Raw genomic sequence first — 24,096 nt, 5'->3', positions numbered from 1 at the left:
CCCGCCGAGCAGGGAGCCCGATGCGGGGCTCGATCCCAGCACCCTGGGATCATGACCTGAGCCGAAGGCAGACGCTTAACGACTGAGCCACCCAGGTGCCCCTAGCCTTGCCTTCTGTTTAGGCTTTAGCATGTTGTTGTTTTGGGTTTTCTTTTTTTTGGGGGGGGTTGGGCTCTTGAAATCCTCCTGAACACAAATTGTGTAGCCTCCAATCCTCCACCGCCCTGAGGATGAGGAGTAAACATTTCAGTATGGTGTACACATCTGGTTTTCTAACCTTGCACCCTGATGACCCCAAGTGCACGCTGGGCAGAGTGTTCCCAATTCTTTGAATGTGCCCCCCTGTGATGATTAATTATATCCAGGATCTGTGACAGGTGGTACCATACCATACTGTAATTCTTTTATTTGCTGGTTTCTTCATTTCTCTTCCTCTGACTCCCACCCCGACTATGAACTCCCTATAGGCCAGCACCCAGCAACACAGGACAGAGCCATCTTCCTTAATGTTTGTTGAATGGATGAATTGGGCAAATCTAATGTGTTAATAAAAAGGAAGGTTAACAGGGGTGCCTGGGTGGCTCAGTTGTTAAGCGTCTGCTTTTGGCTCAGGTCATGATCCCAGAGTCCTGGGATCGAGCCCCGCATCGGGCTCCCTGCTCCGTGGGAAGCTTGCTTCTCCCTCTCACACTCCCCCTGCTTGTGTTCCCTCTCTCGCCGTCTCTGTCAAATAAATGGATAAAATCTTTAAAAAAAAGAAAAAAAGGAAGGTAACAGTATATAAAATGGTCACTTACCCTAGATACAGGGCTATGTTTTTCTTGCAAGGATGTTTAATCAAGTGTGCTCTCGTAGATGAAAAATACAGTTGGTCCTAGAGAGATAATCAAATCTTAATAATAATGAACAGCTGAGAAAAACAATTTCCTGATGTATAACATTGAAACTGTAAAGGTGAAGTTGAGGTAGGTGCATAATAGGAATGTAATGTCATTTTCCTGTTTTCCTAGTACACTCTGGTGACATCAGATGTCATGGGGGGCAGGGGAGGGAAGAAGCTGGGTGAAGGGGACCTGAGACATCACTGTGCCATACTTGCAAATTGCTGCGTATTTACAATTGCGTCAAAATAAAAAATTTTCACAGGATAATTACTGATATCACATTGCATTCCTTGTACATATTATTGCTTATTTACAGATCATGAGTTATTTGAAAGAGACACCAGAGAACGAGGAATTGTAATGGTAAGATGTTAGGGACCAGGCGCTTGGAGAGGATTTAGAAATGCAGACATCACTTCTGAAATAATGCCATGTCAACAGGAAACGCATTTTAACAGGTGAAATATTTCTTCCTGCATTGTAGGCACACATGGGGTGAAAAAAAGTCCCTTCTTGCAGGATGTCATGTAAGCAAAGTAAGGGTCTGCTTCTTGTTACAATGTAGCAAATGAACACTGAAAAAGGGGATCTGAGTTCTAAACCCACTTCCATCTCCTGGCTTTCTTCATGTCATTTGATCGCTTTCAACTAGTTTTTTTACTGAAATGGGAAAGATTAAGCCCTACTTCAAAGTACAATGGTAGGGATTAGATAATGTTTGATGCCTGACACATCATTGGCGCCCGAGAAATACTAGCAAGTGTTAGTTCTGAAAGTGAAGAATGAGAGAGAGAGAAGTATGGAGCCACGTACCCCTTGAATTTGCTGACTGATATGAAACACCTTTCCTGTCCTCACTGTGTGATTACTAGAGGTAAGTGACAAGAGAGACCATCTGTCATTTTTACTGAATATTCAGCATGACTCCTACCAGGGTATCTCTGGGTTAACCCTCAAATACCTGTTCCTGATGCTTTAGGGTTATGGGTTTTCTTTCTCTCTCTCTTTTTGGCTGTGGCCAGGGGCGGGGAGATGGAGGGTATTGGTGGCTGGAGAATGTTGGTACAGTTTATAGCTTATAGCAGAGGTTTTCCAGCTTGACATACACCAGAAGCACCTGGAGATTTGATAAAGGATAGATTGCTGGGCCCCACCTCCAAGTCTCTGATTCAGTAGATCCAGGGATTGCAAGCCTAACAAATTCCAAGGTGATGCTTCTGTCGTCCAGGACCACACTTGGAGAACCAGTGTGAGGAAATGGGAGAATTGGGTATCACCAATCTTTCTAAACTTTGGGACAAATCCCATCGGTAAATCTTACTGGAAAACTCTACTTTTTGCTTACTAGCTATGTGTCTTTAGGTCAGTGAGTCTTTAATTTTGCTGGGTCTGTTTTCACATCTATAAAATAAGTTTAAGGACTCATTGCTCCATGACAACTGTTGTAAAGATCAAGTTAGGCCATGCGCCAGGAGCGCACATTTACTATTTCATGGGCAAACAGGGCCCTGCTGAATATGACAGCTTACTCCAGGCAGGAGTTCCCTGAGGACAGGAAATGGGAATTAGCATTTACCTGTCTAACCCCCGTGGCACCCTCCATACAGTATTCACTAATATAATATTTACTGAAATCGAAAAATGTTCTGGGTAACGAGTGAGATAAATATTCCACACCCTCATGGAGCTAATATTCTAGTGACAACAACAGACAAAAAATTTATCAAAACAATAACAGAAATTAGTGATTGATAGGAAAAAGCCATTGCGGGGGGGGGGGGAGTGCTTTAAATAAGGAGGTGTGCTTTTTAAGTCGGGATCAGAATGCCTTAAGCCAGGATCAGGAACCAGCCATGGAGAAATCTGGAAGCAAAGTGTGCCAGGCAGAGGGAGTGGCAAGCGCCATCTCCCCTGTCCCCAAGGCTGGCTATGGCCAGAGTTCGGCTTGTTCAAGGGATGGTGTGACTGGAGCACTGATGCAGGGGTAGGCAGGGGCCAGATCGGGGGTTCTCAAATTTCCAGGGGATACTTGGCAGCGCCTAGAGACAGTCTTGATGGATTGTCAAGCCTGGGTAAGGAAGTACTACGGGCATCCAGCGGGTGGAGGGCAGGGATGCTGCGCAACATCTTAGGCAGCACCGGACAGCCCCACCCCAAAGAGTGTCCTAAACGTCAGCAGCGCAGCTGTTGAGAATGCCTGGGCCAGATCATGCGGGGAAATGTAGACTGGGCCAGGAACTTGGGTTTTATCTTGGGCGCCACAGAGAATCAGGGCAATGGAATGACAAGATCAGACTGGTTTACAAATGATCCCTCTGGCTGCGGGAGGGGGCGATGGAGAGAAGCGCACGGCTAGGGCGGCGGCGGCAGCGGACGGGGCTCCTAGGGTGGGAATCGGGCCCAAGCTCTGAAGTGGCAGTGGGGGGACTTTGTGATGGGCTGGAGGAGTTGGGGTGAAAGAACGGGAAACAGCAAGTTCAATTTCTAGAACAAGAAACTGGGAAGCCTTAACGAGATTCGGGAGCCTCCGCTCAGGGACGAGCCGGGCCCCTCCCGACCCTGGGCAGCACCCCTCCCTGGGGAGGGCAGCCCCACCGGCACAGCGGCTGAGCTCTGGCCAGCAAGCAGAGCCGCAGGGTCGCCGCCGCCAGCAGCATCGACACCAGCATCTTGTACGCAGAACCACCGCCACCAACGCACTTCAACCGCCGCTGGGTGTCGCCTCACAGTCTGGCCATACGCAGACTGGAGCCTGAACCTGAGCGCGCAGCCGCCAGCAAGACGCCTGGCGTCTGAGCATGCGCACCTCGGTCTCCCGGGGAACGCGAAGCCGCACACAACACGCCCCCCTCCTCGAGCGTCTGGGTGTGCGCCCACTGACGCTCAGGCTCTCTCCAGTCTGAGCATGCGTTCATCGTCTCCAGAACCCGCCACCAGGGAGGGCTCCAGCTGGCGCACAGCCGCCCGTGGGCTGGCTAGTTTGAGCATGCGCACAGCGTCTCCCGGGAAACCCGAACCCACCAACCAGATCGCGCTCCAGAGCTGGAGGGCATGTCGCCCGCGCGCCTAAGCCCAAGTGTATGCACAGGGCTGCTTACGCGTTCTCACACCTGCTCTTGCAGCACCAGCGGCTCGCTTTTCAGGGGCCCTGCAGCGTGCCCACAGCCCTCCACGTGAGCCGAAGGGGCTTCCAGCGCGCCAGTAGGGAGACCGGAAGAGGCCGAGCCTGTGAAAAGGCTGAACCCCGCCCCCACAGCCCTGCAGGCTCCACCCCCGCCGCTTTCCGTTCCGGGTCACGCCCCCTCCCACACCCCGCGGGTCCCTGGGCACGCGCGGCGCTGCACGTGCGCACTAGCCGGGCGAGAGGAAATGACGCAAGTCCTGTGCGTCCCCAGGATGGCCGGGCTATGGCGGCGGGCACAGGCTACGTGCGGCTGTGGGGCGCTGCGCGATGTTGGGCGCTGCGGCGGCCACTGTTGGCCCCCGCCGGGGGGCGGGCTCCGACTGCCGCCGGAGTGTGGTTGCCCAGAGGCCGGCGGGCCTGCGACGCCTCACCTCCCTGGGCGCTGTGGGGCCGAGGCCCCGTGGCCGCCGGCCAGTGGCGGGGACTTTGGGAGGCGAACAGCCGCGGCGGCGGTGGCCCATTCTCCAGCGGCGAGGATGCCTCCGAGGGCGGCGCGGAGGATGGAGCCGCGGGCTCGGGGGCCAGCGCGGGGGGCGGGGAAGGCCCGATCATAACGGCGCTGACTCCTATGACGATTCCAGAGGTATTCCCGCACCTGCCGCTCATCGCCGTCACCCGCAACCCGGTGTTTCCGCGCTTCATCAAGATTATCGAGGTAATGAGCAGCCCCGCGGTGGCTCCAGTTTCCCCAGCTCTTCAAGCAGCGGGTTGGACCGAGGGATCCTTGAGCACCCTCGTGCCACAACTTTTTCCAGGCATGAAGCTTCTTAAAAGTTGGAGTTCGAGTCCTTGCCTTCTCGCTAGTTTGGTGAACTTGAGCCAGATTCCTCCCCCTTTCAGATCCCTGATGAACCCAGTGAACTTAAGACTGCCCAGTTAGAGCCTTAGTCATAGAACTCTCCGATGCTGGAAAGGACCGAAAAGTCTTGTGGCCCAGTTACTTTTCTGCGGGTTTTGGTAAATGTTTCGTGACGCTCTTACTCGGGACGGTTTGCAGTCTGGTTTCGAGCCCCTTTGGGATCAGGATTCATTCCTTCCTTAAACATTTCTTGACCGCTTACCACGTTCCAGGTACGGTTTTTAGGGATACAGCAGTGAACAAGACTGATAAAAATTCCTGCCTTTGGAGCTTACGTTCTAGCGGAATACAAGAGGCAATAAACAAGATTAGTAGGTAAATTACATGTTGGAAGGCAATGACTGCTATAGGGATAATAAAGCCAGGAATAGAGTATAGGAGACTTAGGAGGAAGGTGGGGGAAGGATGTTCTCAGAGGGGTGCAGCCATGGTTTATTCATTCAGAAGAGTGTTCTTGACCTGCTATGTAACAGGCACTCGGGATACAGCAGCAAACAAGTCAGATGCAATCCCTGTGCCTAAGGAACTTGTATTTTGATGGAAGAGACGTTAAGCAAGATCGTTTCAGACTAAGAGCTAAGGGGGTGGGGATGATGGACTTGGGTGATGTAATAGAAAGCAACATGAGTGCAAGGAACTTGAGTTTTTAGAGTAGGAAGGACCCAGATGGCTTCCTTTTTCCCTGTCCCCTCCCTCCCCCCCCTTTTTAAAAAGATTTTTTTTATTTATTTGAGAGAGAGAGAATGAGAGAGAGCACATGAGAGGGGTTAGGGTCAGAGGGAGAAGCAGACTCCCTGCCAAGCAGGGAGCCCGATGCGGGACTCGATCCAGGGACTCCGGGATCGTGACCTGAGCCGAAGGCAGTCGCTCAACCAACTGAGCCACCCAGGCGCCCCCTCCCCCCCATTTTTTAAAAACAATGTGGAAATTAGAGTCCTTGGTGAAAGGTTATCTGTTAACTGAGCAAGGTCATATGATGAATCAGCCTCTGCATTCACTCTCCAGCCTCTCCCTCATACTCTAGTCTCTGCTAAATAAGTCTCAGGACCGGAGGAGCCCCTTCCACCTCCTCTCCCACCTGCTGATTGTGTGTGTCCGAGCTACTCTCCCAAGGGTCTTCCTTGGTTTTGAGTAGTGGTTACTTGCAGGCCCCAGAGCCTATGGGTTCATATCCTAGCTCCACCACCCATAGCTCCTTCACCTTCAGAAAGCTGTTCCTCTGGGCCTTCTTTTTCTCATCTGTGAAATGGGCCTCATAATCATACCTCAATTCCTAGAGCTGGTCAGGGAGGTCAGTCCATCTGTGTCAGGGGTATAGCCTCATACCTTAATCAGAAGCTGCTGCTATTTCCTGTGTGGTAGGCTCCTGACATTTCAGAAGTGTGCCCTGGAGGCCTTTTTCCTGTCCTTGACCCCAGCCGACCTCTGGGGCCAGGAGTGTTCAGCTACGGTCCCCTCAGCCCTGCAAAGTGGCAGATGCCTCTTGTGCCCTGTGCCCAGAGGGGAGGACTCCAGGAGATTCTGTCTCCCCACCCAGAGTGAGCCAGGACCGTTAAATGAAACACTGCGGAAAGCAGGAGACTGGCACATGGTATGCACTGTGTTTCTATTGTTTTTACCTTGTCAGTGATGACGAGGAATCCTGCCAAAGAGAGGAGGCAAGTGCTAAGATGCAGCAGTCAGCTGTTACCAGAGAGGAATTAGGGAAACTTCCATGGCACTGGGAAAAGGTTTCTGGACCTGTTAACAAAGCTGTGTTTACTCTTGGTTGTGTGGTTGACACGGCCTGGGGCTAAGTTGCCCCTGTAGTTTCTCCCCTTATTAGTGGTCTCTCAGTATAGATCAGTGGTTCTTAATATGTGGTGGGTCATGTACCCATCCTGATTGCTGTCATGGACCTTTTCCCTGGGAAAAATGCATCTGTAGGGTCAGGAATTCTTGGACCGTAAGTTAAGAGCCCCTGCTAAGGGATGAGTTAGAACACTGGTTCTCAAACTGTGGTGACGAGGCCAGCAGTATCAGCATCACTTGGGAGCTCGTTTGAAATGCAGATTCCCAGGCCAACTCCAGGCCTCCTCTGTCAAGAAACTCCAGGGCTGGGGCCCAGCCATCTGTCTTAGCAAGTCTTCCAGGTAATTCCAATGCATGCTGAAGTTTGAGGGCCCTTCAGTGTAATCAGGGTCTGGGGTGGGAATTAATGGGCTGGAAGGAAATCACTTGAGCCTTACGGACATCTGTGCTCCTGCCCCATCAGATGTCCCTAAAAGATGTTAGCCCTCTCCCTGTCATTGAAATGACATCAAGATGATGCATTGTCATCCCGAGGCTTTCAGGCCTTGATCAAAAGGGTGTAGATGTGATTGGGAAATACTTTCAATGCAAATTGAAGGCAGTTGTGGCCTGGGGGATGGGCCACGGCTGAATTGTGCACATTTAGTGTTGTCCTTCTGACGTTGATAAAATCAGAATAGTCTGGATTTTCAAGCCAAGACATTTCATCTGTGAAAAGCTCTTGAAATTGGAAGTGAAATCAATTTCTTGGTTCTGGCTATTGGTCTACTTTGAGTGTCCTTTAGAAAGCGGGGGAAACCACCAAGGAATGCAGCCCTGTCAACCTGTCCCACTACGTTCTCTACGTGTGTGTGTGTGTGTATGTGTGTGTATGTGTATGTGTATGTGTGTTTGGTTTGGGACTTCCTGGACTGTGTTGTTAGTGTCCTGAGTCAGGTTAGCATAGCCTCGAGAATAATCTAGAAAATGCTAGAGCTGCTGTCAAAATGTCAGCTAGAAAACCTGCCCTGCGTTTCACTTTGGGGTCATTGTCATGCTAGGTTAAAAATAAGAAGTTGGTTGAGCTGCTGAGAAGGAAAGTCCGTCTTGCCCAGCCATACGCCGGTGTCTTTCTGAAGAGGGATGACAAGTAAGTGTAACTTTTCCTTCACTTCGTCATTGAAGTTGCCCTGGAGTGCAGCTCATCACAAGTCCTGCTCCGTAGAGTAGTCTGGACCTCTGACCTTTGACCTGGAAGAAATCAAGCAAAACCTACCAAGCGCAAGGCCAAGCATACTTTTTTAGTCTGGGCTGAAGACTTGGCTCAGCTCTAGGTTTCATGTGTTGTCAAGTTGTTGGGGGGGGGGGCGGATATTAATCTCCAGGACCTTTGGTGGTCAACCCGCCTGTGAGGTCGCTTGAGAGCAGAGCTAGGTGGGCGGATAGTACAGCTCCAGGTACATCCACCTTGACTCCAGGTGGGAATTAGTTGCGCCTCTGAGTTAGAAGGTACGTTCTGTAGGGGGAGGTGTGGAATGAGATCCGTTCCGTCCGGGCCTGTCCTTACAGCTGACTTCGCCTGGGAGCTGCTCACCTGTGTGCGGCAGCGGCAGCCGGGGGCCGCCCTTAGCTGGCAGGCGCTCTGGGGGACCCTGCAGCCCCTGCAGGAGCGAGGAGGTTGCCCTCGGTTTCCAGTGGAGGCTGGCAGGAGTGTTTTTCTTCTCTTCCTCCTCCCTCTTCGCCCGAGATATCCCACTGGGAATCAGGGCCTGTGACCATGCACCTTTGTGTCCCTGTCCCTCAGCAACGAGTCTGACGTGGTTGAGAGCCTGGATGAGGTCTACCACACGGGGACGTTTGTCCAGATCCATGAGATGCAAGACCTTGGGGACAAGCTGCGCATGATCGTCATGGGACACAGAAGGTGAGGGGCCCGAGTGTGTGGGATGGGGCGGGGGAGAGGCCCTGAGTGTCCCCGGGTTCTGGTACCGGCCGTCCTTGCTCAGCCCTACTGCCTTGTAGGAGCTAGACCAAAGCTGGAGATGGCGGACACAGGTCACCTCTGGGTCGCTCTTAAAGTGGCAGTCTGGGTGGTCAGTGACAGCTTTATCTTTCATGCACATCCTTCACAGGCGTGTCACAGATACTAAACAGCAAGTTGCCTCACGCCCCGGCTTCGGTAGGCTTACGTGCCTGGGTGCCAGCTGTTCATGGTTGGGCATGCCCGCTTTTTGCCCAAGTGCCCTTGTCTGCGTCTGCGTGCAGATCATGCTGGATGTCCAGCTTAGCGCCACGGTTTTTCACTCGACCAGACACGTTTCCTTGTCAGTCCGTGTAGTTTCCACGGCCACTCTGCCGGAGGGCTGCATACGGCGTGTGAGCCCAGTTTAAATCCTTGTCCTGTCACAGTTAATTATGAAAAATTTGCAGGATCCCGCTGGGTTGAAGCTCTCCAGCTTTTCACGTGTGTTCCAGGAAACACTGGTCCTCAAGATGCTTGTCAAGAGTGCCACAGTCAAATCCACATGGGAAACATTTCTGAGTCCTGAGCCATTAACGGAGTAAACGTTGTGAAAAGCCCCTCAACAGAGACGCCCACTGGCACTTGTTGAGGATCGAGTTCTGGTCCTTCTCCCTCCCAGAGCTTCGTTCTGGTGTTAGCAAGGCAGCACCCCCAGGACACACTCGACACGGGCTGTGTTAGGCTCTGTGAAAGGTCCCGGTGGCCGTCCCGCTGCACGGAGCTCCCACGCCCGTCTTCATCTGCTTCCGTTAGAGGACAGAGGCTGCCGCTCTATCCCCTGGGGGGATTTGTGAGCCGGAGGGAATGGAAGATGCAACAAAATGAATGGAAACGGTGGTGGCTACTAAGTGCTGTCCTGACCTACGAGGTGCCTTATGGAAGGAGTCCTGCTGGCTCCAGGGGCCAGGCCTACTTTTTCTGTGCAGTCAGCTGGGGTCAGCCAGGCACTGGGTCCCCGCCCCGCCAGCTCTCAGGCCAGCCCTCTGGGGAAGGTGGCAGTTAGTTACCCTGTGGGACAGGACAGAGCCAAGAGGTGAGGTGGCATGTTTGCACTCATGTCACTTAACCCCTGATGTCTGCTGGGTACCTGGGTGTGGAGGTGGTAGGTAACTGGGTGCAGAGAAACAGGCCAGGGGCCCAGCTCCCATCCCAAGAGGGGAGGATGTGAGCATCAAGGCAGGTCACCAGCTGAATTCTGACGGTCGTGGGAGCTTTGGGGGGATGCGAAGATGGACAGGGTGAGGAGTAGGCATAGATGGGGGCTGGACCTCACATGGAGTGGACAGGGAGGGCCTCTTTGTGGAGGTGCCCTTGAACTGAGGCCTGAGCAACACGAAGGAGCTGCTGTCTGGTGAACTCCAGGCCGAGGGAGGGGCAGGTGGGGCCCTAGAGTTGGGCTGCGCTTGGTGGAGCAGACAGCTTGTGATGGGCCCCAGAGCTGGTTGCAGCTGGCTTACCCGCAGACTTCAGATGTTCACGGACAACAGCGGGTGTTGGTGTGAAAGGCGGAGTGGCTGGGTCAGCTGGAGGCCAGCAGTGTGCCAGGGGCGGGGGGTGCTTGTTTTGGGGTTCTGAGACAGCAGCTTGGTCTCCAGCTCCTGGGCCCAGCGGGCCTCTCCGTTGTCAGCGCTGGAAGCCCCTGCAGCTTCACGTCTGCCTTGTTTCCATCTTCAGGATTCACATCCACAGACAGCTGGAGGTGGAGCCCGAGGAGGCTGAAGCCGAAAACAAGCAGAATCCCCGCAGGAAGACGAAGCGGGGCAAGAAGGCGGAGGAGGAGCTGAGTGGTGGGCACCACGTAGAGGTGATGACAGAACCTTCTTCGGGGCCCCCCAGCGAGGTGCTCATGGTGGAGGTGGAAAATGTCGTCCACGAGGACTTTCAGGTCACGGAAGAAGTGAAAGTAAGTCGCTATGGCCGCCCACGGAGCTCCCTGGGCAGGGGACATGAGGCTCTAGCCTGTTAGGCTGTCAGGTTCTCGTGGAGTGCAAAATGTGCTCTTCCCCCCTCCCCAAAGTCTAGGAAGAAAGTGGCATCCAGAAGGTAAAGGAAATGTGCCGAGGCCCTTAGCTGCCCGTGCAGGAGGCAGGGTTGTGACCTGGGTCCAGCCCCAGCCCGTGTCCGCTGTGCAGGAGCCCCCAGCCTTCTTTTCATACTGGCTCCTTTCCCTCAAGCCCAGGGCGCTGGGGAGGGGGAGCAGGGCCCACGCACCGTTCCCCGTGGCTTATAGACAGGCAGGCAGCAGCCTTCTGGCTGCCTTGAGCCCAGATGCAGGTTGCCTGCCGCCTTCATAGCGTAGCGAGCCAGCTGTCTAGGTGGTGGGTGATGCCCTCCCGCCCGGTCTCCTGGTGCCGCAGTGGCAGGGGGCTGCCTCCGGCGGGTGGGGGGTGAAGAAAGGCAGAGGTCATCAAAGGCTCGTTGCCCTTGCACGTCCCGGCATCATTGGCCTCCCTGGGGAGAATGCGCCGTGCCTAGCCAGCTGGCAGCCTCGGTCTGCTGTTGTGGCGCAGTGTTGAACAGAGTTCTGGGCGCTTCTGAGCTTGGGGGGAAGGAATCCTGTGGTCCATTGGTGATGTCTGCCCCGGGCGCTGGGAGGGGTTTGGCTGCCACGGTGGTGGAAATGTTCTCTGGTTCTGCGCCACTAGCCCCCATGGTTATCAAGTGCTAGATCTGTGGCTAGTGCGACTGAGGAACGAAATGTCTGGTTTTGTCTTGATTCTAATTTATTTAAATGTGAGTAGCTACCCCTGGCTGCTGGACCGGGCAGCAGAGCTTTAGGGTTTCCTGTGAGGATGGCTAGTGGGAGAAAGACACGGCGTAATTCATAGATGCCCCAGGAAAAGAATCCGGGAGACTTGAGGAGGCTGCACGCTCGTGCTCGTCTGTGCAAGCGCCATGGGCCTCTAGCTGCTCTCTACGAGTTTCTTCTGGAAGGTCAGCCCCGTCATTTCAGGGACGAACCCCTAACTAGAGGCTGGATGCTTTCTCCATTCCCACCTGTGCCCTCACTGGGGTGTGGTATGCTGGGAGCCGCCTTCTGGAAATCACCGGGTTCCGGTGGTTACCCCACAAACCGTCCATGGTCCCGCCAGGAGCATCACTGTCCTCGCTGTGGCGGTCATGCCTGTCGTATCCACAGCACAGGGCGAGCCTGGGCCTGAGGTTCTGGGAGCAGACAGGCCAAGAGCCCTAGTGACTTGCCGGCACATCCCCAGAGAGGAGATTCAAACCAGAGTATGCTGAAGTTGAGGAGGGGAGCGTTGGTTGAGAGACTTGTGCTTGAAATAAAAAATAAGGAATAAAGAAACCCCTGTTCTCCTTTTTTTCTGAAAATGGCTTGATCTAAGGTCAAGGTTGAGCGTGGTATAAGGAGGTAGGCGTTGGTGTTCATTTTTACTGTCTTGATCCTGAGTCCCCATGACTGGTGGATTCAGGCTATGCTCCTGGGCATCTGAGGCCCTACCTGGCTTGGGCCAGGCGGTAGGGGCTCCTTGGGCCATGGCCCTTGCTGGACCCAGGGACTGATGGCTGCCTCCCTGTTTGCCAGGCCCTGACCGCTGAGATTGTGAAGACCATCCGGGACATCATTGCCTTGAACCCGCTCTACAGGTTGGTCTCCGGCGCCGTTCCCTAGTCCTGGTGTGTGGTCGACCCTCCCTGAGGCCAGCCTGGGGTCTGTCTGCCTCTTTCTGCAGCTGGGTTGGTGGGAGGCTTTCTCAGAGTGTTGTCCTGATAGAAAACCTTGCCAGGGCCAGAGATTCAGGGCCTAGGGCCCAGCCCTGTGTGAGTAGATCCTGCTTCCCTTGCGGCAGGGAGGCCCTGCAGGGGAGGGTGGAGGGAGATGCCTTAACCAGTGCAGGTTCTTTGCCTCCCTCATACTAACAGGGCCTTGGATTTGGCCGGAAGCCTTTTTGTCATCAGCTGAGGTGGAGGGAGGGAATCTCACTTGGAGGTCACTCCATGGCTGCTGGAGGGGGCTTGTCTCTGGGCATGGGGTCGTTAGTCTCATGATTCTAGGATGGGTGGCCTCACTGCTCCACACCTGGCTTTCCGTGGGCATCCCAGGACCTTGACCATCGCTGCTGGGGAAAGGAGACTGAGGCCAGCGCTCCTGCCAGGGGCCCAGCCCTGGCTGCTGCAGCGTCCCTGCACCCCGTGGCAGCACCCTCTGTCCCTTCCAGAGAGTCTGTGCTGCAGATGATGCAGGCCGGCCAGAGGGTGGTGGACAACCCCATCTACTTGAGCGACATGGGCGCCGCGCTGACCGGAGCTGAGTCCCACGAGCTGCAGGACGTCCTGGAGGAGACCAACGTGAGTGCGCCCTGGCCCGTGCTGGTCTGCGTGGTGGGAGGCCTCCCAGCCTGGCTGCTTGTCCCCAGCTCTGCTTTACAGTTCCATTTCGTGCTCGCACGGGTCCGTCAGGCCGCGCCCTGCTCCCCCGTCTCTCTCGCGGCTGCTGGCATTCCCTCCGGGTGGTGCCTTCTGTTTAGCGGGTGGTATATTTGGCCCCACCCGTCTTGTGCTGTTATGAGCCATGCCCGTACGAACGTTCTTGACCACAGCTTGCAGATGTGCCGGACTTTATCTGTAGGAGGTGTTTGCAGAACTGGGCTTGCTGGGTCAGAGCGGGCTGTCTCGGGTTGGTGACACGTGGCCTGGTCACTCTGCCCTATTTGCGCTCCGTCTGGGAGGTGCCTGCTCCCCCCACACGCTCACCGTGCTCAGAGAGATGCCGACTTCTGACTGTCACTTACGTCTTCCCTTTCCTGGCAGATTCCCAAGCGACTGTACAAGGCCCTCTCCCTCCTCAAGAAGGAGTTTGAGCTGAGCAAGCTGCAGCAGCGCTTGGGGCGCGAGGTGAGCCCGGGCTGAGGACGTGCCTCCCCAGGGACGGTGCCATGTGGGCGTCACTCGGGCAGGGCTGGGAAGCTCTGCAGTCCAGGCTGCCCTCCATCACGGCAGAGCAGTGCGCTAGGTTCAGCATCCTGGGAAAATGCCGGACACTGGGGACCAGCCTGGGAGAGGTTGAAAATCCATTTCCCCAAGGCTCCGCCGTTTGTGGCCCCCCTTCCTGATTGTGGCCCAATCCGTGGGCTGCCCGGATCCATGCCTGGATCAGTCATGTTGTTTTTTCAGAATTGACTCGCTATTTCTACTTTATTTTGGAAAAAAACTTTCAGGTCACATCTTTACTTGGAAAATTTTTAACACTTGGTTATTAGCTCGAGGCAACTTCAAAAAAATTTTTTCTAAGATTTATTTGATAACATTGTTTTAAAAGATTTTATTTGTTTTTTGGGAGAGAAAGAGCACAAGCAGAGGGAAAAGACGGAGAGGGAGAAGCAGGCTGTCTGCAGAGCAGGGGGCCCAATGCAGGGCTCAGTCCCAGGGCCCTGAGATCATGACCTGAGCCGAAGGCAGACACTTAACAAACTGAGCCACCCAGGCGTCCCCCCCCCCTTTTTTAGTACTTATTTATGTCTACCCCCAGTGTGGGGCTCAATCTCATAACCCTGAGATCAAGAGTCACATGCTCCACCGACTGAGCCCACCAGGCACCCCGGCACAAGGCAGTTCTTAATGCACCTCCGATGGGACACAGGAGTGGGGCTTGTAGGCGGCCCTGGTGCTCAGCGACCTCCGAGCCCTTGCCTGCAGCCCTGTCCATCCAGAGGAGGTCCGCGCCTTTGGGAGGTGCGCGAGCGGCAAGCGAGCTTCACCTGGTCGCAGTCAGGCCCAAGGAGCGAATCCCCTCCTCTCTTGGAACTTGGCATTGTTTATTTCTAGCTCAGGGAGACTGGGCTCAAGGAGGAGGGGGCTGGAAGCGGCCGCTCGGCGTTTCCTTCTCAGTGTGTCTGGAGGAAGCAGCGCCCCCAGCCTGTGGCAGTCCACGGACATGCCTGTGCGCCCTCCCGTGTGCTCTGACCACGGCCCCTCGGCCCCTGCAGGTGGAGGAGAAGATCAAGCAGACACACCGCAAGTACCTCCTGCAGGAGCAGCTGAAGATCATCAAGAAGGAGCTGGGCCTGGAGAAGGAGGACAAGGACGCCATTGAGGAGAAGTTCCGCGAGCGGCTCAAGGAGCTCGTGGTCCCCAAGCACGTCATGGACGTAGTGGATGAGGAGCTGAGCAAGCTGGGCCTGCTGGACAACCACTCCTCCGAGTTCAAGTGAGCGTCCTGGGGGCCGTGCCCGTCCACATGGCGTCCGCCCTCGAAGGCGGCCCTCCTCTCGTGCCTCAGCCTCAGAAAAGCCGGTGACCTGGCAGGGTCCAGGATGCCAGGCCCAGAGGTCGGGAGGGTGGGTCCCTTGGGCACCCTCTGGTCACGCTGGGCGCCTGAGAAGCACTTGGTGTGTGATGGTCCTCTCGGCGCCCCCGTGTGGAACACACTTTTCTTTGTCACCTATTTCCCAGCTGGAGAAATTACCTCTTAGAGAAGTCAAGTCAGTGAGCAGGGCCTCTGAGCTGGTGGATGGGGACAGGGATTTGATCCCAGGGATGTCTGGCTTTAAGCAGTGCTTCCAGCCAGGACCCCTCCCCTTGCCCCCTTGCCTCTGTCCCCTCCTTTGCATGCCCTTGAGAGCCAGGAAGTCAGCGTCTCTTCCTGGGGCCTCAGCCTTGCCCCGTGGGTGCGCAGCTCCCAACCTGGGGTTGCTCTTGGGGCAGTGCTGACCTGCCACCAGCCAGCCCTGTGTCCCACGTGCCCCGGGTGAGGTAGTCTCCTGCCACCTCCACGGAATGGGATTCCGAGCAGTCCCCGTGCTCGCCATGTCTGGGCCAGGAAACAGGCCGAGCCCGTGTGCCGGGAGCCGGGCAGTGCCCACAGCGCGGCCTTTGCCGGTTATCGGCTCCTCCGGCTGAGGTGCCCTGGGCGCGGTTCATGCGTCAGGGTCAGCGGGCGCCAGCACCGTGGATGGGCCACGGCCGCGCTGGACAGTGAGCTGGGCCCCGCTTACCAGCTCTGGGCTGTCCTCTGGCAGCGTCACTCGTAACTATCTGGACTGGCTGACGTCCATCCCGTGGGGCAAGTACAGCGATGAGAACCTGGACTTGGCCCGGGCCCAGGCGGTGCTGGAGGAGGACCACTACGGGATGGAGGACGTCAAGAAGCGCATCCTGGTGAGGTCCCCCGCACCCCTCCCCTGGGTCCCAGGCCTTCCCCCCCCACACACCCCACCCCGTCCTTGTGAGGCCCGCCTGCACCCCTCATGCAGGTCCTTGGGCATGGGCTTCTCGAAGCCTCCCCTGGGCGCCACAATCCCACCTCCCAGGCACTTGTTCCGAGCACACAGGGCGGGCTCTGAGCAGCAGGGTCTGTCGTGATCTGGATTTGGGACCCAGGCTTCCCCCCATGCTTGGGGGGGGGTCTCAGAGGAGCCCCTTGCAGAATTTCTGGTCTAGGCTCCGGGAGGGTCTTGGCAAGACAGGGCTGGCGGGGGGGTCAGCAGAGGCTGAGGAAGGAGAGGTGGAGGGCTCCAGGGGGAGGAGCAGCTCAGAGGCGGCAAGGGCAGCCTGGGCCAGGCCGTCTGCTCCAGGGGCCTCGGGTTTCCGAGGAGGGACAAGAGTCGTGCCTGACGACATGAGACGGGCCTGGCTCAGCGCCAGTAAGCTGTGGCTGGGGCGGCAAGAGGGTCAATGCGGTCCAGGATGTGGGAGGAAGGGCTTACTAGCAGGTCGGCCTGCTGCCCTGGTCACCCATAGGCGGTCACTGCAGTTGGCTCGGCCCCTCTGGGACATGCCTGGTCCCTTGCACAGCCCCCCGAGGCCTGAAAGGCAGCGTGACAGTGGCGAGGCTCACATCAGGTAGGGCCCCTGGTCCTGCAGAGTGGGCGGCGCGTGGCTCATGGGAGCCTGCCTCCGCCTGCAGGAGTTCATCGCTGTCAGCCAGCTCCGAGGCTCCACCCAGGGCAAGATCCTCTGCTTCTACGGCCCTCCTGGTGTGGGCAAGACCAGCATCGCCCGCTCCATCGCCCGTGCCCTGAACCGCGAGTACTTCCGCTTCAGCGTCGGGGGCATGACGGACGTGGCCGAGATCAAAGGGCACAGGTAGGCCCGGCCCGGCTCCGTTCCTGTGTGTGCACGGGGGTGTCGGGGCGAGTGGTGATCCCTGCTCACGCTGGGGTGAGTGACCCGCGAGCCCAGCGGAGTCCAGCCGCTCAGACGTTGGCTCAGAACCCTGGCCTCTCGACTGCCAGGCAGGCGGACTCCCAGGAGTGTTTGTTTGCCAGGCTGTTGGTAGTTGGTCTCCCTTATTCCAGCTTCCATCCTACCCAGTTCAGCTCCCCCGGCGCTGCGGCCAGAGTTCGGGGCCATGCGCCCAGCCCCAGGACTAGGGACTGTGGACCAGAGCCAGGGGCGAGGCGGGCCCCACTGAGAATGGGGCAGCACGTCAGTGAGACCCCAGCACCTCTCCTGGTTCTTCTCTCCCTCCCCAGCCGGAGCAGGGGCTGCTACCCTGAGTCCAGGGTCTGAGAACCGCCAGCTGTGTGCGTGTGCCCGTCCGTTGGGGCAGTCATGGTGTGTTCTCCTGGAGCTCACACCGTCATTCCGTCTCTCCCTCCCTCTCTCCCCCCACTCACTCTGCTCCAGCCACGTGGGCTTTCAGCACACCACGCCTGGTCCTGCCCTTGCCCCAGGACCTTTGCACAGGCTGTTCCCCCAGAAAACCGTCTTCCTTCAAATACCCACACAGCTTGTCTCTTCGCTTTTTTTGCTCAGGACCTCTTCTCAAAATGCTCCCTATCCCCACCTTACTGCCCTTGAAATGTCATTTCAGGTCTTCCATCCTGTCTTACCTTTGTAGAGCGTATACGGTTTACCGTACCTCGTGATTCCCTCCTCCATCTGGCTGCCATTTGTCTGCCCTGCTGGGTCTTACCTCGCAGGCGCGGGACTCGGGTCTGCCTTACTCTCTCTGAGTGCCAGACCCCCGCAGCTGAGCTGGGACAGTAGAGCAAGGAGGAGGTCAAGAAGCACTCCGGCAAGCGCCAGCCAGGTCCAGAGGCCCTGTGACCCTGAGGCCTGGGAGGCCGTGCTGTGCCTGGGGGGACCTGGGTGGGGGGAGCATTTCTGCCGCCGGCAGCACTTGGCTGCTCCTGACCTCTTTTCTGTTAGATTGGGCCGTGTGGGCTGGGTTCCACCATCCGGATAGGAGGTGCTGGCTGGGGGGACGGGTCTGAGCGAGACCTGGTTTTGCATCTGTTTTCCCAGCCTGAGTCGGGGCTGGAGGGCGACATTCCCGTCGCTGGAGAGCACAGGCTGGAGGGGTGCCGTGAGCCGGTGCCAGCCTCCACGCCGCCTCCACGGTGGCCGCCTGCTGTGCATCTCCCCGTTGCCGCCTCCGGGCAGCCCTCCACAGAGGCCGAGTGGTACACTGAGGTCCTGGGGCTCTCTGCGAGCTGGGCCTGTGGGTACCGCCGGGTGAGGAGCCAACCGCTCCTGTGCTCTGCCCCCAGGCGGACGTACGTGGGTGCTATGCCAGGAAAGATCATCCAGTGCCTGAAGAAGACCAAGACGGAGAACCCTCTGATCCTGATAGATGAGGTGCGCACGGACGAAGGGCTGGGCGCGCGGCTGGCCTGGGAGCTGACGAGGCAGCCCAGCCTCCGTTCCCAGCACCCTTCCCCGCGGTCAGACAGTCCCTTAGGTCCTCCTGAGCCAGAGCTCCAGGCAGTCCTGACCAGGCAGAGTGTGCATCCAAGACTGGACCCGCGGCCCCTGCCATTTCAGTTGTCCCCTAGTCACCGGGTGGTCCCACCGCTGCCAGGCCACTTCATGACAGGCTTCTGTCCTGCCTCGGAGGACCCCATGGCAGCCCTCCTGTTCCGGGCTTGCCTAGTGCCCGCCCCTGGTGCTGGTGAAATCTGGTCCCGCCCGGCGCCCTCCCACCAGGAGCGTCTGGTAAGCATGCACGGGGGGCGGGACGGGTTCCCAAACTGCCTACCTTTGCTGCCCCTTCAGGTGGACAAGATAGGCCGGGGCTACCAGGGGGACCCCTCGTCAGCACTGCTTGAGCTGCTGGACCCCGAGCAGAATGCCAACTTTCTGGATCACTACCTGGACGTGCCCGTGGACCTGTCCAAGGTGTGTGTCCCGCCGGGGAGCTGGGCCCAGTGGGGAGAGGCAGGGTGGCCAGTCCTCTGGTACCTCCCTGCCGCCCTCCCCAGGTGCTGTTCATCTGCACGGCCAATGTCACTGAGACCATCCCGGAGCCGCTGAGGGACCGGATGGAGATGATCAACGTGTCTGGCTACGTGGCCCAGGAGAAGCTCGCCATCGCAGAGGTGAATGCAGGACCCTCGCCCCAGCTCTAGACAGTGGGGGTGCCCCCCTGCAGCTGGGGCTGGGGGCATAACTGAGCACCGAGTGCCGGGCCCCTAACCAGAGCTGCGGGGGACAGTCCACAGCGGCCCTGCTCGGAGTGGGGGCGGCCGGGTTCTGCCCACTCGTGTAGCGTGAGTGTCGCCAAGAGCAGAGGCGAGGCCCGCCGTGAGCCGTGTAACCCCAGCGCGGGCACTTCCCCAGCCCGCCCGCTTCTCCGGCTTAGTTCCGCTCCTGCCTGGGGTTCATGTCAGACCCCCGCAGGCTGAGGGCCCAGGCCCCCGGGATGCTCCTGCTTCGGATGCCAGTTGCACATCCCGGGGCTCGCTTCCTCCTGCCAGCTGGCTGTAAATCGGGTGTTCCCACACTTCTTGGGGCTTGCTGGGTTGCTGTAACAGCTCACCGAGCTCAGACGGTTTCCTTCCTTACCACTTCATTATAGAGGATCCAACCAGGGAACAGCCGGAACAGCTGCGTCAAGCCCGGCAGGGGCAGGGGCTTCTGGGCGGTCTGTGGGCACCCCCGTCCCAGCACCTCCCGGCGGGTCCGCGTTCTCCTAGCTCCTCGGCCCAGGGTGTTTATGGAGGCTTCATTCCGTGTGCATTGTTGAGTAAATCATTAGCCACCCGTGACTGTCCCTCCAGCCCTCTCCTCTCCCTGGGGGTTGGGGCGAGGCCCTCAGACCCCCGCCCCAGGAGCCACCTCGCTGGCCCAGGCTCAGGTGTGGTGCCAAGGGGCTGTATCGTAGGTCCCAGCAGCTGGCCCACTCACCCTGCCACTTGAAAACTCCAGGGTCTCGGGAGCTCGGGGGCCAGAGACCTACCCAGTACAGATTTCTTCTACCCCACTCTCCCGGGCCCCGGCACAGGAATAAGGGGAGAGAGAGCACAGTCTCCCCTGGGTGTTCCGGGCGCGGGTAGCCGGCGCTCCGCTGGGGACTGTGCGTTCGGCCCTGATGGTCCTCTCCGCCGTCAGTGCGCTGCTCCCCGTCCCCAGCACACCTGTCCCAGGGCCGGCACCCCTGCCGCCCGTCCTCCCACAGCCGTGCGTCCTCGAGTTCTGTGACGGAACGAGTGTCCTAGGCCGAGGCTCACCTGGGAGTCAGGTCTCTGTGCATTTCCTGGACGTATTGGTCTCCCCAGGCCGGGGGCTGGATTCCTATCCTGAAGAATGTTAGGCGGAGCAGAGAGATTTCCTTCCAGAGAAAAGGGAAGCTGTTTCTGACCCAGTGTTTCTAACTGGAAAGAGGTTGCGCACGTTTCTCCCTGAGCCCATTGCAGCCTGCGGGCGCTGGGCCCCAGCCCTCGGGGCCTGACAGCAGCCTCCTGTCTCCTGGGGTGGGAGGGGAGCCAGAGGAGCTCTTGGCTGAGGTAGTTACAGGGGTCCTGGGGCCTCCCCACCCGGCCAAGGAGGGGCAGGCTTGGGGACCTGGGCAGGGGACTGCTTTTAAACCTTTAAAGGGATGATAAGAGAACACGGACTCCCAGAGGCTTCGGGGCCAACCCATGTCGGTCAGCGAACGTACTGACGTGTATGGTCGTGTCCCTCATGTCTCAGCTGCTTTCTACCCCCCAGTTGGTGCTCAGGTCTGTCTGTCCCAGGACTGCTGTGGCAGGAGTCGGGCTGGGCGGTGGGGGACCTTGGGGCCTCTTGACCTCCGCATTCCTGTCTGCTCGGGGTGGCAGCCGCTCAGTGTGAGTGGGGGGAGCCCAGGGATCAGGGGAGACCTTCCTGGAGGAGTGGCATCTCAGCTGACATTTGCAGGAAGGGCAGGAATGGAACCTGGGCAGAGGATGCGGCAGGAGCAGGGGCCTGGGAGCTTCTGGAGGTGGTGGGCTGGGCATCTGCGGGCTCACTGTGGGGTCCTGGCGCCCGCCATGCGCTCTGCCCACACTCCCTCCTCCTCGCCTTGCTGGCTCCTTATTCTCGGGTCATCGCTTTGCTGTCACCTTCTGGGGCAGCCTTCCGCGAGCTCCCCCTGCCCCGGGATGAGAGCTTGTGCAGGCTGGTGCTGGGCCCGTCTCCATCATCTCTAGCCGGCCAGGGGTCTTGGGAAGGCTTGGTGGTGAGTGGGGGCCCCAGGAGAGGCACCGGTTCTTGACCCTGAGGCCCCTCCCTGCCAGCGGTACCTGGTGCCTCAGGCCCGTGCCCTGTGTGGCCTGGACGAGAGCAAGGCCAGGCTGTCGTCAGACGTGCTGACCCTGCTCATCAAGCAGTACTGCCGGGAGAGTGGTGTGCGCAACCTGCAGAAGCAGGTGGAGAAGGTGAGCCCGGCAGGGCGGGGTCCGCAGCCTGTGCGGGGGGGGGGGGGGGGCCCGGGCCCGCCCCTGCAGATTCCACCGCAGGGGGACCCCACAGGAGGCCCGTCCACAGAGACAGGAGAGGGTGGGGGCCGGGGCATTTGTGCTTCATGGCGACAGTCGCCGTGTGGAGAGATGGAAAGTTCTGGAGACAGATGTGAATGCACTTGAAGCCGTGAAGCTGTAAACTTGTAAATGGTTGAAATGGTCATTTTATGTATTTTACCGCAATGTTAAAAATTAAAAACGCGTGGGGTGAGGGGCGCACGTCCACCCTGCTGCCGTGCCCGCTGCAGGTGTTACGGAAGTCCGCCTACAAGATCGTCAGCGGCGAGGCCAACCTGGTGGAGGTGACGCCCGAGAACCTGCAGGACTTCGTGGGGAAGCCCGTGTTCACCGTGGAGCGCATGTACGACGTGACGCCGCCCGGCGTGGTCATGGGGCTGGCCTGGACCGCCATGGGTGAGCAGCAGCTCCATCCCAGCGCCCCTCACTGAAGGGGTTCAGGAGACCAGGGGCTCATCGAGGAGGGAGAAGATGGGCCCACAAGGTGGCACTAGTGCCCCACAAGCCTTATTTGCACTGAGGGGAGCCCCTCTGGCTTGGAGGGGCTGACACCCAGCAGGGGGGCCTCCTTGTCCGGGTGACCTCGCTCCGCCCTGCAGGGAGGCCGGGCAGCGGGCCGGGGGTGGTGCTGCGGGGAGAGGTCCACAAAACCGGTCGGCTCGGAACAGTGCAGTACCTGCTCATGTGGACGAGACGGAAAGGAATTGGGGTTCAGTGCTGGGAGGCCGCGCCCTCACTGTGTCCGCGTGAACTGGCGGCAGTCCCAGCGGCAGCGCCGCGCTGTGAAGCAGGGGGACAGCAGGCCAGCGGGAGAGTGCAGGGGAGACATGGGCGTCCCCTAGGCGCCCCACTGCGAGGCTCGGGGAGGGGTCCCGGGTTCACAGCCTCTGTGGCTGGTCTCCCAGGAGGCTCGACACTGTTTGTTGAGACGTCCCCTCGGCGGCCCCGAGACAAGGACAGCAAGGGGGACAAGGATGGAAGCCTGGAGGTGACAGGCCAGCTGGGGGACGTCATGAAGGAAAGTGCTCGCATCGCCTACACCTTCGCCAGGGCCTTCCTGATGCAGCAGGACCCCTCCAATGACTACCTGGTGACCTCCCACATCCACCTGCACGTGCCCGAGGTGAGGCCCCACCTGCCCGCTCCGGCCCCGGCCCCCTGGCGGAGCCCAGCCCTCATCCAGCCCGCCCACCCACCTGCCTCTCCCCACCAGGGTGCGACCCCCAAGGATGGCCCAAGCGCTGGCTGCACCATTGTCACGGCCCTGCTCTCCCTGGCGATGGGCCGGCCGGTGCGGCCAAACCTGGCCATGACGGGCGAGGTGTCCCTCACAGGCAAGATCCTGCCGGTGGGCGGCATCAAGGAGAAGACCATCGCGGTGAGTGTGATCCCCCCCCCCCCCCCCCCCCGGGGTGAGTCTGGACCAGAGGCCCCCCCCCGGGTGGCGCTGTGTCCTCGCACAGCTGGTGTAGGCCTCAGGCAGGCAAGGGTGCCAGCTGCTTACAGACTAGGACCTGGGCCCGTGTTGAGCAATGTCCTGGCCGCCCCTCTCCACAGTGGCTCTCTGCCTCTTGGAGGAGAGTTCCCATCTTGGTCACTCTCGTTCCTCAACCAAGCACCAAGAATCAGGGATGCAGAAAAAGGAGAATGGCCTCCTGGGGGTGCAGCGAGAGGCCTACCTTGACCAGTTAGTCCTGGGCTTCCCCCTCAGTGTTGGGACTCCGGCCCCATCGTCCAGCCCTGGATCCCCTGCCTCCTGGAGCCTGGCCTTACCTGCAGCCGCATCCCTCCCTTGATTTGCCTACAAGGTGGGGTCCCCAGCCTTATAGAGACTCTACACCTCGCTTTCCTCACTTGCAAAGGGGGAGATGAAATAAGGCAGCACGTGCTGTGTCCCTGGATGGTCCCCCAAAGGGCTAGTGAGGCAGCGGCAGGGTGAAATGGGGCCTGGTGGCAGGAGCCCTGGAGGACTGCGGGCAGAGCACAGAGGGGAGTCCGGAGCTCGCGGGTGCCCCCAGGCTGGGCATGCTTAACACACAGTTTCTGTTAAATTCCCTTGTGCTCTTGGCTGCCCAACCACTCAACCTAAGGCCCTGGTTACTGTGATGCATCAGAAAACGGGGTCTCTGGGAGACTGGCTCCTGGAACAGAGGCCGGGAATGGGGTTCGGGCTTCAGTCTCCTCAGCTGCGAGATAGGGTGTGCGGGGGAGCCTGGTCCGGGCCGAGCCGTCCTCAGCTGACGTGCCCGCGGGCCCTCCCTCCCAGGCCAAGCGTGCTGGAGTGACGTGCATCGTCCTGCCAGCCGAGAACAAGAAGGACTTCTATGACCTGGCCGCCTTCATCACCGAGGGCCTGGAGGTCCACTTCGTGGAGCACTACCGCGAGATCTTCACCATCGCCTTCCCCGAGGAGCAGCCGGCGGCCCTGGCCATGGAGCGGTGACGGCAGGCCCGGCTCTGCTGGCACAGACGGGCCCGCTTGGGCCAAGGTGGCACCGGGGCCAGGAGCTCTGGGCGGCTGAGCCACCCAGGGGCTCAGCAGAGGCCCAAGTCGAAGGACCTCAGTCACGGCTTAATCACGGAGTCTGGCGCATACGAACTATTTAATTATGATTAAAAGCCCTTTCCGGTACTGCCTGGCTGCTCGTTCTGTGCGCCCTGCCCCTCACCGGTGCGTCCTGGAAGGCGCG

General features: G+C 58.6%; 2 protein-coding genes across 2 annotated transcripts in view; one reads left to right on the top strand and one right to left on the bottom strand.

Annotated features, from left to right (window-relative positions):
- The window catches only part of CATSPERD (cation channel sperm associated auxiliary subunit delta), a 46,240-nt gene extending 42,687 nt beyond the window's left edge, over positions 1–3,553 (bottom strand). Inside the window, exons 1-3 of the mRNA XM_032394946.1 lie at positions 3,480–3,553; positions 1,698–1,752; positions 798–874 (exon numbers count right to left, since the gene is read on the bottom strand). Coding sequence (XP_032250837.1) covers positions 798–874; positions 1,698–1,752; positions 3,480–3,553 — 206 coding nt within the window. The remainder of the gene's footprint in view (positions 1–797; positions 875–1,697; positions 1,753–3,479) is intronic.
- Positions 3,554–4,277: 724 nt separating this feature from the next.
- On the top strand, positions 4,278–24,037 carry LONP1 (lon peptidase 1, mitochondrial). Its single transcript, XM_032394753.1, has 18 exons — positions 4,278–4,723; positions 7,759–7,847; positions 8,502–8,621; positions 10,395–10,623; positions 12,268–12,329; positions 12,902–13,031; positions 13,494–13,577; positions 14,669–14,889; positions 15,701–15,839; positions 16,588–16,766; positions 18,176–18,263; positions 18,681–18,803; positions 18,887–19,003; positions 21,164–21,304; positions 21,637–21,802; positions 22,312–22,529; positions 22,620–22,784; positions 23,673–24,037. Exons 1-18 carry the CDS (start codon positions 4,292–4,294, stop codon positions 23,847–23,849), a joined length of 2,880 nt encoding a protein of 959 aa, XP_032250644.1. The 5' UTR covers positions 4,278–4,291; the 3' UTR covers positions 23,850–24,037.
- The last annotated feature ends 59 nt before the right edge of the window (positions 24,038–24,096 follow it).

The sequence above is a fragment of the Phoca vitulina genome, unplaced genomic scaffold, assembly GCF_004348235.1.
Source record: "Phoca vitulina isolate PV1807 unplaced genomic scaffold, GSC_HSeal_1.0 scaffold81, whole genome shotgun sequence".
Classification (NCBI taxonomy): Eukaryota; Metazoa; Chordata; class Mammalia; order Carnivora; family Phocidae; genus Phoca; species Phoca vitulina.
This window is presented reverse-complemented; position numbering and strand designations above follow the sequence as displayed.

What these genes read in the sequence shown, in the direction of transcription:
- LONP1 (XM_032394753.1), top strand. Translation starts at nt 4,292, where the DNA reads ATGGCGGCGGGCACAGGCTACGTGCGGCTGTGGGGCGCTGCGCGATGT. An exon ending in GCTTCATCAAGATTATCGAG is followed by an intron (nt 4,724 to 7,758) that starts GTAATGAGCAGC and finishes TTGTCATGCTAG; the next exon opens with GTTAAAAATAAGAAGTTGGT. An exon ending in AGGTCACGGAAGAAGTGAAA is followed by an intron (nt 10,624 to 12,267) that starts GTAAGTCGCTAT and finishes CCTGTTTGCCAG; the next exon opens with GCCCTGACCGCTGAGATTGT.